The sequence below is a fragment of the Oncorhynchus mykiss genome, chromosome 19, assembly GCF_013265735.2.
Source record: "Oncorhynchus mykiss isolate Arlee chromosome 19, USDA_OmykA_1.1, whole genome shotgun sequence".
NCBI classification, from domain to species: domain Eukaryota; kingdom Metazoa; phylum Chordata; class Actinopteri; order Salmoniformes; family Salmonidae; genus Oncorhynchus; species Oncorhynchus mykiss.
The window spans coordinates 41,561,188-41,571,688 of record NC_048583.1 but is presented as its reverse complement, the minus strand read 5'-3'; the positions used below and the strand labels follow the sequence as shown (position 1 = coordinate 41,571,688).

Here is a 10,501-nt window from a genome sequence, read left to right as displayed (position 1 = left end):
AGCACAGAATATCCAAACAACATCAAGGACAAACTGTCACTTTCCCCAAACCCCCCAGGAAATCGTGTACCTCTTCAATTTAACTTTTAAAAATGTGATTCTTATAGTTGGTTTTGTCACCTTTCTGATTCAGCAGAAATTAGATGACTTTGAACTCATTTGAACAGCAGCAGAAACTTCCACTTGTTACAGCTCTCTTAGATTTATGCAGTCAATCTTTTAAATTCATATTGTTTGGTAGAGATTTAAAATAGACAGTGGTGAAAGCCTTATACATATGCAATCAAACGCACGCTCAGGAGGCCTGTGTAAAGCCTGCTATCTCTTTACATCTCAGTCTCAGCTTCATACATATTTACTAATAGATAGAGCTGTACAGCTCGGCCCTGGCAGATATTACCATTGTATATTTCCAGCAGTAATTGAGGTGCCTGTCTGTCTGTGTCTGTGTCTCTCCAGGGCTACAGCGGAGGCGGCTCATCCCGGCCCCCCTGCCAGACACCTCGTCACTGGGGAAGAAGGCTGGCACAGCTGGCCAGTGGGTGGACCTCCCGCCCATGTCAGGACCACTGAAGGAACCCTTCGAGATCAAGGTGTACGAGATCGACGATGTGGAACGGCTCCAGAGGCGACGACAGGAGGACTTGATTGAGGTGAGTGAAGGGTCATGCTTATTGTCTGTAATACAAGCTCCCCATACTGTTACTCCACTTATTTTAGTCATTAGGTTTAAGTTCATCACTACATACAGTACATGCTGCTTAGCAATGTCAAGCTCAGCCGTAGTCTGCATGTGTCACATTGATCTCAGCAATATTCTGAATGTGCTACGTTGAAGTCAGGCATGCAGACCCAGCGCCAGGATAAAGTGACTAAGTGGGCAGTGGAAATCGGTGAGGGGGCGCAATTATTTTGGGTTCTTGCATTTTAATTATATTAAAGTCTGCTTATGTCACACAATACCATAATAAACATAAATGTTAAAATACAGAGACCATAGAGTGCTTTTGACCAAGAAGTGACAAATTGTTGCACTCTATCAGCACCATGGACAGCACCCTACATGCTAAAGCGAGGCTTTTGAAAACCTATGCTGGTGTCTAAGGAAGTCATTTTGCCATTTCATGCCCTAGGTTTTTGCTGAAATGACATCACTGGCTATACCACCAAGATTTAGATTTTTTTTTAAACCAGCTAGATTGTTCTTACCTTTACAGAAGGGTTTGCAGCTGATTCTCTGTGGAACTTCTTGAGTAATCGATCACTCCATTCTCCCCGAAATCTTCATGTATGATCCCCCTCAAATGCCAGTTGGATTTGTTGAGCTTTCCTCAGGGGTAGCATGCTTCTCCTGTACTGACTGAACACGTTTATGTTCAGTGGAAATGAATTCTCGCTTGTAGCTGTGGACGCCCCGAAGGTCAATCCATGTGTCAGTCCAGTAAGCACGGTCGGCATAGCGGAGAGAGGCCCAGAGAATCGTTGCAGGATATCAAGTGGGGTCCATATCGTCCTCATTGGAGCCAGAGTGGGCAATTTCAGTCTGCAAAAACTGGCAAGCGACACCAAACTCAGCTTCCACAAAATCGTAATTTTTCATTGTTATTTTTAAATTTTTTATTGAACCTTAATTTAAGGCAGAGCGCGAAATTCAAAAATATTTTTTAGAAATATGTAACTTTCACACATTAACAAGTCTGATACAGCAAATGAAAGATAAACATCTTGTTAATCTACCCATCGTGTCCAATTTCAAAAATGCTTTACAGCTAAAGCACAACATATGATTATGTTAGTTCAGAGCCAAGTCGAAAAAACACACAGCCATTTTCCAGCCAAATATAGGAGTCACAAAAAGCAGAAATATAGATAAAATGAATCACTAACCTCTGATGATCTTCATCAGATGACACTCATAGGACATCATGTTACACAATACATGTACAGTGGGGAGAACAAGTATTTGATACACTGCCGATTTTGCAGTTTTTCCTACTTACAAAGCATGTAGAGGTCTGTAATTTTTAGCATAGGTACACTTCAACTGTGAGAGACGTAATCTAAAACAAAAATCCACAAAATCACATTGTATGATTTTTAAGTCATTCATTTGCATTTTATTGCATGACATAAGTATTTGATCACCTACCAACCAGTAAGAATTCCGGCTCTCACAGACCTGTTAGTTTTTCATTAAGAAGCCCTCCTGTTCTTCACTCATTAACTGTATTAACTGCACCTGTTTGAACTCGTTACCTGTATAAAAGACACCTGTCCACACACTCAGTCAAACAGACTCCAACCTCTTCACAATGGCCAAGACCAGAGAGCTGTGTAAGGACATCAGGGATAAAATTGTAGACCTGCACAAGGCTGGGATGGGCTACAGGACAATAGGCAAGCAGCTTGGTGAGAAGGCAACAACTGTTGGCGCAATTATTAGAAAATGGAAGAAGTTCAAGATGACGGTCAATCACCCTCGGTCTGGGGATCCATGCAAGATCTCACCTCGTGGGGCATCAATGATCATGAGGAAGGTGAGGGATCAGCCCAGAACTACACGGCAGGACCTGGTCAATGACCTGAAGAGAGCTGGGACCACAGTCTCAAAGAAAACCATTAGTAACACATTACGCAGTCATGGATTAAAATCCTGCAGCGCACGCAAGGTCCCCCTGCTCAAGCCAGCGCATGTCCAGGCCTGTCTGAAGTTTGCCAATGACCATCAGGAAGATCCAGAGGAGGAATGGGAGAAGGTCATGTGGTCTGATGAGACAGAAATAGAGCTTTTTGGTCTAAACTCCACTCGTCGTTTTTGGAGGAAGAAGAAGTATGAGTACAACCCCAAGAACACCATCCCAACCGTGAAGCATGTAGGTGGAAACATCATTCTTTGGGGATGCTTTTCTGCAAAGGGGACAGGACGACTGCACAGTATTGAGGGGAGGATGGATGGGGCCATGTATCACGAGATCGTGGCCAACAAGCTCCTTCCCTCAGTAAGAGCATTGAAGATGAATCGTGGCTGGGTCTTCCAGCATGACAACGACCCGAAACACACAGCCAGGGCAACTAAGGAGTGGCTCCATAAGAAGCATCTCAAGGTCCTGGAGTGGCCTAGCCAGTCTCCAGACCTGAACCCAATAGAAAATCTTTGGAGGGAGCTGAAAGTCCGTATTGCCCAGCAACAGCCCTGAAACCTGAAGGATCTGGAGAAGGTCTGTATGGAGGAGTGGGCCAAAATCCCTGCTGCAGTGTGTGCAAACCTGGTCAAGAACTACAGGAAACCTATGATCTCGGTAATTGCAAACAAATTACCAAATATTAAGTTCTGCTTTTCTGATGTATCAAATACTTATGTCATGCAATAAAATGCAAATTAATTACTTAAAAATCATACAATGTTATTTTCTGGATTTTTGTTTTTGTTTCCGTCTCTCAGTTGAAGTGTACCTATGATAAAAATGACAGACCTCTAAATGCTTTGTAAGTAGGAAAACCTGCAAAATCAGCAGTGTATCAAATACTTGTTCTCCCCACTGTATGTTTTGTTCGATAATGTGCATATTTATATCCAAAAATCTCAGTTTACATTGGCGCGTTACGTGCAGTAATGTGTTAATTCCAAAACATCCGGTGATTTTGCAGAAATACTCATAATAAACATTGATAAAAGATACACGTGTTATTCACAGAATTAAAGATAGACTTCTCCTTAATGCAACCGCTGTGTCAGATTTCAAAAAAACTTTACGGAAAAAGCCTAATCTGAGAACGGCGCTCAGAACCCAAAACAGCCAGAGGAATATCCGCCATTTTGGATATACAAAGTTAGAAACAACACCATAAATATTAACTTACCTTTGATGATCTTCATCAGAAGGCACTCCCAGGAATCCCAGTTCTACAATAAATGACTGATTTGTTCCATAAAGTTCCATCATTTATGTCCAAATAGCCACTTGTTGTTAGCGTGTTCGGCCCAGTAATACATCTTCATGAGACGCGAGCATTTCGTCCAGACAAAAACTCTAAAAGTTCCGTTACAGTCCTTTAGAAACATGTCAAACGATGTATGGAATCAATCTTCAGGATGTTTTTAACATAAAACAACAATAATGTTCCAACCGGAGAATTCCTTTGTCTTCAGAAAAGCACTGGAACGAGAAGTAACTCTGTCGGGAGCGAGCGTCATGAGACCAAGGCTCTCTGCCAGTCCACTGACTCAAAGAGGTCTCATGAGCCCCTCCTTTAAAGTAGAATCCTCAAACCAGTTTCTAAAGACTGTTGACATCTAGTGGAAGACCTAGGAAGTGCAATCTCATCCATATCTCAATGTGTATTCGGTAGGCCAAGCTTTGAAAAACTACAAACCTCAGATGTCCCACTTCCTAGTTGGATTTTTCTCAGGTTTTCTTCTGCCATATGAGTTCTGTTATACTGACAGACATCATTCAAACAGTTTTTAGAAACTTTAGAGTGTTTTCTATCCAATAGTAATACTAATATGTATATATTAGCATCTGGGACAGAGTAGGAGGCAGTTCACTCTGGGCACACTATTCATCCAAAAGTGAAACTGCTGCCACCTATCACAAAAAGGTTAACTAGGCAAGTCAGTTAAGAACAAATTCTTATTTACAATGATGGCCTACACCGGCCAAACCCAGACGACGCTGTGCCAATTGTGCACCACTCTATGGGGCTCCCAATCACGGCCGGTTGTGATACAGCCTGGTTTTACTTAGATCTAGCAGTGGTTTCAACTTTTTCAATCTAGAAAGTCATGGCTTTCTGGGTCAAGGGCACACAAGGCCTTCACCAATTGGCTGTTGCGTTCTCTGAATCGTTCTGACATTTCACCACTGACAGCATCTAAGAATATTATTTTACACTTTGGCTTTGTGTGGGTACATTGGCGAAGGCAATTTCTGATATCCATCGTGGCAGTGAGCTAGCTAAATAGGCTAAGGTTAAAAACACTAATGTTTTTTAACAGCTAGCTAAGAAGCTAACTAAACTCTGTTGTGGTAGGGCGTGAGGCAGAGTTGAGTGAAGCAGCTTCAACAGTAAACTTGACCGCGCCCGTACAAATCAAAATCAAATATTACAGGTAGAGGCGTATTACGTTATTCGCTTAGCCTACCACAGATGAAAAGTGTTTTCCCCGCTTTTTATGGAAACCCAAAGGAGTCATACCTAACTGCCCCAGTGGCTTTCCATAGCCCCCCTGCACACACCGCGGCACACTATCTTCACTGTGCTGACACAGCGCAGTGGAGATACAGATTTTGCATCAACCTGTCACTCAATAATTTTTTATATTTTCATATCAGGACATAACTAAAACGGAGGGGGCACAAGTTTTAACTGAGAGTGTTAAGCCTCCCTTTTCCCCCTGGTGGAGTCGGGCCCATAGGCATGACATCGTGGGAAAGTCTTAGCTCACTCTTTCTCAGGTTCTTATTAAAGAACAAGGTGAAAATATGCATCTGAGATGTTTGATCTTTATTCTGGCCAATGGTGAATCCCAAAGTCTTTATGTGTCTGTGTGACCAGGAATGTGAAGAGATCAGGAGGCAATTACTGTCTGGCGTTAATTGCTTTATATATGACTGATCGCTGGGGCTCACTGCTGGTGCTGATTGACAGAGGGGGATGGAGTGGTGGTGGTGGAAAAAGCAGTCCAGGAATGTGTGATGAATGTGCATCCCCCCTCTACATCCCCACACCCTATCAGCCATCACCATGGCCCATCCGTGGCTGCCTGATGGCTCTTTATGGCTGGCTCCACTTGCCACGGGTCATTAACTGCTCCCACAAGTTAGAGGCAGCCAGACAGGAATTTGTTAAGAGATTTTAAATCAGCTGGATGGTGGTTTGATTTAGTTTCAATTAGGAAAAGATGATCTTCAATTTGTCTTTCCCAACCATCACTGGCTGAATGGCTGGTAATGAAGTGCTTTGCCTCGCACATCCCCCACTGTTCCCGGGCCAGTTTTGGAATACCATGCAATGTGTGCATCATGGCTGGTTTCTGTGCTTGTATTCTCAGATGTCTATTTGTGTGCACATGGCTTTTTCTGTCTACATACAGTATACAGGGTTTAAGACTCTGTATATTCATGCATGTTTGTGTGTTGCATTTGTTTGAGTTCTAACTGTGAGATCATTACTCTCTCTAGAGTACAAGCATATTTTTTACAATATGTATTTTATTTTCTTCTCTTTTCTCATCTTTAGCAGCCATTCCAGGATGTTGAGAAGGTATGTTGATTTTGCTGGATGGCTGAGGCTTGATTATTCTTCAATGGGAGTTGGGGAATAGTTTGGAGTAAGGGTTAAGAGGGGAAAAACAGGAAGTAATTGGATTGTTCGAGTTGCATACACATATCTCAAATTAGGTTTGTTCTATTGTGACAGGAAATGGTAATACACACGACTGTGTCTGTATATCTTGCAATTCTTCAGCAGCAACAAAAATGCTAGTGAATGACTATTATTATTCTTTATTTCAAACAGTTCCTCAGTCACTCACCTCTCTCTCTCTCTCTCTCTCTCTCTCTCTCTCTCTCTCTCTCTCTCTCTCTCTCAGGGCCTGCTGTACTTCAACAGTAAGCTGAAGGTTCTGGAGCGGCGGCAGCAGCAGATCAGGGAGCTGAAGATCAAACATGAGGCACTTAAGGAAGAGCTAGAGGACACCAAGACCCTGCTGATGATGGACCCTTGCAAGTGGATAGGAGAGTGTGAGTGTCTGCTACATTATTCTACCAGGATTGGGGCATATGGAGATGTACACCTTTTTATTATTCATATTCCCTACAAAAATAGACAGTTATCTTCCTATTGAAAGTTAACTTGATTCTGTCTTCCAGTTTTCAGTTGATTGTGTGTGACCAGGACTTTACTCATCTGCTCTCCTGTCTCTTCTCTTCCAGTTGAGGTGGACCAGGATTTGGACAAGGAGTCCCAGGAGTACCTGCAGGCCCTGGGTCAGGTCACAGAGGAGCTGGAGTTCTGTGTCAACCTATGCAAGTCACGTGTCATGATGGTGACCTGCTTCGACATCAGTGTGGCATCACCGCCCAACACTCAAGAGGGACTGCGAGAAGTGGAAGTCTGACAATGAGCAAAAGAAGAGATGGAGAATCAAGGAAGTGAGAACGGAAGAATTATGAAATGTAGCAGCCAGTTCATAGTTATTGCTGGAAGAAAAACAAAAAAGACAAAAGATGAGACAAACGGTTTGGGTGTCTTTGCATGGAGACAGGAGATCTGAACCGACTTATCTGCAGTGCCTCGTTCTGGACATGTTCATGTTGGAATGGGAGTTAAGTGTGTGCACAGACACAACAGTTTCTGTTTTCCAGCATGATGGGAGAGAGGCCATCATTTAACCAAGAGTCATTCAACGAGACCCGGAAGTGCCTTTTTCACTCGACTTATTTTGAGTCATTATTTTTTGTATGGTGCTAGTATCATAACCAGCATACCTAAGCAAACCCTGAACATATTCCTTTTAAGAAATAATTATTTTATATGCATTGTATAGTGTATTTATATGATTATGCTGTGTGTAAAATATCATTTCTAGGTAAAAAAAGAAGACAAAAAAGAAGAGCAATAAGCTAATGTTATTGCGTTCCCAAACTTGGCCTTTTCTCATGTTTCAAACCAACCTCAGTCAGCATTTTGCCCATGTTCATCCAGCCTCTTGCGCCTTATGTTATCTTTCTGGTTCAGTAGTCTACCTTTTAAAACAGGTATGTGTTATCTTGTCAAGGACTCAATTTACTGTTATCACTCAGCCACTGCCAGCTGAAAGCTAGCAGGGTTGAGTAAATGTTTCTTCCCTCCAGTTGCCTTGATCACAAGGGGCCCCAGTGGAGGTGCTGAGATGGGTGATGGTGGAGGTGTAGAGAAGGGGAGAGGAAAGTATGTGGTATGTGGGGCGGAGATGTGTTTGCCCTTGTTTATTTAATTGGAGATGTGGCAACGGCAGAACACATCAATCAGAGGGGTCTACATACAGGACCTGCTCCCAACAGGCTGTGTGTACGCCATGATTCATGGGTGTGACAGTTGGCTCTCCCCAGTGCTCTGTGCTAGGGGTGTCCAGAGTCAACCTGACAGACCTCTGTCACCCTCCCTCCCGGAAGCATGCTGAGTATTATTCCCAAGGCACAGAGGTGCTAGTCAGTGCGCCTATTTTATCCCTAGATGGGCCTCTACTGGGTTCTACTGACACAAACAAAAGGGCATAGATGAGATGCCACAAGCAAGGGTCATTCTATGGCTATTTTGTGGAGTGCTCTTTTAAGTGGTGCCAAGCCTTGGTTCTATGCATTCCAACATTCTCACTTCCACTATAAGATTAACCTCCACAAAGCACTAAGATCAAGAGCACAGACAGTTTGCAATGACTCAGAACCCTCTCTGAGTTATGCTTCAAAGCTACACATATTACACAGATAGCACTTCTCTCCAACCTTCTACTTTCTTTACTAATTTAACCGGATGTCTCAATCAAAGACTAGGATAGGCTCCAAGAGGACAGTGTCCTAAATAAAGGCCGTGAGAAACCACAGTTTCCCGTGTTTACATGCAGTGAAGAAATTGCCGCCATCAGATTTAGACGTTGTTTGGCAAATACAATCAATCAACTAGCTGTATGTAGCTGCCAGAATGTTTGTGTTTTAATCACTTCTCTGAAAATGGTGTGGACAAAGAAGATGAACTGGTTTTGGCTATCTAGAGTAAGAAACTGGATTTGGTTGTATTTTGATGTGTTTGATTTATGTAACTAAAATATTCATTTGTTTTCTTTCCTCTTACAAAGATATACCCTCAGGCCCTTTCTGAAGATGCTGCATGAGATTTTTTATTCATTTGTAAGAATGATTTCTATTCCATTTTTACCATTTTGATTTTTATAATATCTTTGGCTCTCGATCATGCTGGGTTAGTTTCATGACTATTAGCAAACAAAAACATTTTTTCAAGAAAGTTGATGCATGTCATATTTCATATCAAAACCCATATTTTCGAATGTCTTTGGTTTTTGTAAAGGATTTTCTGACCCTGTGTAAAAATGTATGATATGGCAGCGCGTGTTGAGTTTTCTCTGTGAATAAAGTCTTTCTTCTTATAGCTGACTTGGAATGATTTTTCCTTCGTTGGTTCTTTTGAAATAAACCATTATGTTTGGCCTACATAATTCAAAACCACATGACCTGTTGGTCATTGGTATCCTAGCCTCTGCCAAACAACCGGATGTTCCGGTTTTCAGGGGAAAAGAGAGCCTGTGACGCAACTTCTACTTTTGGACTTTAACAAGGCGACACCACAGATTTTCTAAACCCAGAGGCGCAACATCGCAAGACCAAGCAAACCAGGCTGGCGTTTGGAGTTAGAGAAGTCAGTGAGAGAAGTGAAACATCTTCCTTAGTCGTTCATTTTCTCGCAATCTAAAGGCACAACCTAGATTAAGGCATCCCCCCGCAGCTCTCTGATTCAGAGGAGTTGGGTTAAATGCGGGAAGACACATTTCAGTTGAACGCATTCAGCTGTACAACTGACTAGGTATCCCCCCTTTAGATTCAAGTCAATGGCGTGTTTCTGCTCATGAGTTTAGCTAGCCAACGTCACCATGACATCACCTAAAAACGTGATTGGGTATTTATATTGGAGAAGCAGTTTCTGCATATCTTCATACTCCTGAGGTTGAAGAGGCGCTGTTGCACATACTTCACCATGCTGTTGATGTGAAGGGACCATTTCACTCCATCTTAACTCCTCCATATCTACTTGATTGGTTGAACAGTGCAGAAGGGAACCATCCATGACAGTTTGTTTTCGTCTTGTCAAGACCAGTATGTAGGGGATCAAGTTTCAGGCATTTATTTTATGCATGCTACATTAGATATTGGTACCCATAACCGTCCTCAAACCAACTAGATATGAATGTCATCGAGTTAGATTGAGGAGAATGTAATGAAGGCCTTACCAAAGACAGTACAGTATGATAGTACAGTACAGCAGTACAGCGATATTTAACAACAACCTGTTCCCACAGATAAGTTTTCCCCATCTGATTAATGCTACCAAAGAGCTGCTTGTGATGATTCATCTCCCAGGTGCATATGTAAGCATTTTTGTGCAATGATTTATGAAGAATAAAACTTTTTGGGGAGGGAGTTTGACAAGAATGAAATATGCAGCCATCAAATAGATATTAGAGGTGCAGCAAGATTAATGATGCCTCTATCAAATATGGTTTTCTACTCCGTGTGATGCCAGGTCTCCTGGTGTGCAATATTTTGTAGATGAGTGGAGATGTTGAAGTCCACCATGCTGAGTGATACCATCTTGCTTCCTCCCTGTTCATTTAATTTGATTAAAAGCGTAGTAGAATGATTTGGTGGCCTGGCAGGAGAAGCTGGTTGCTGTGTTTTTAATCAAATCCACGGGTGCATTTTGCCTTTACCCGCCCTGGGTCTGG

General features: G+C 42.4%; 1 protein-coding gene across 5 annotated transcripts in view; it reads left to right on the top strand.

Annotated features, from left to right (window-relative positions):
* Positions 1 to 9,149, top strand: part of LOC110498352 (kinesin-like protein KIF26A) — a 132,517-nt gene extending 123,368 nt beyond the window's left edge. For 4 of the 5 annotated variants that reach the window (XM_036954831.1, XM_036954832.1, XM_036954834.1 and 1 more), the window contains 4 exons: positions 460 to 653; positions 6,244 to 6,267; positions 6,596 to 6,746; positions 6,939 to 9,149. In XM_036954831.1, coding sequence (XP_036810726.1) covers positions 460 to 653; positions 6,244 to 6,267; positions 6,596 to 6,746; positions 6,939 to 7,123 — 554 coding nt within the window. In that variant the 3' untranslated portion in view covers positions 7,124 to 9,149. The remainder of the gene's footprint in view (positions 1 to 459; positions 654 to 6,243; positions 6,268 to 6,595; positions 6,747 to 6,938) is intronic. The other variant, XM_036954833.1, reaches the window with a different exon arrangement.
* Positions 9,150 to 10,501: the final 1,352 nt, after the last annotated feature.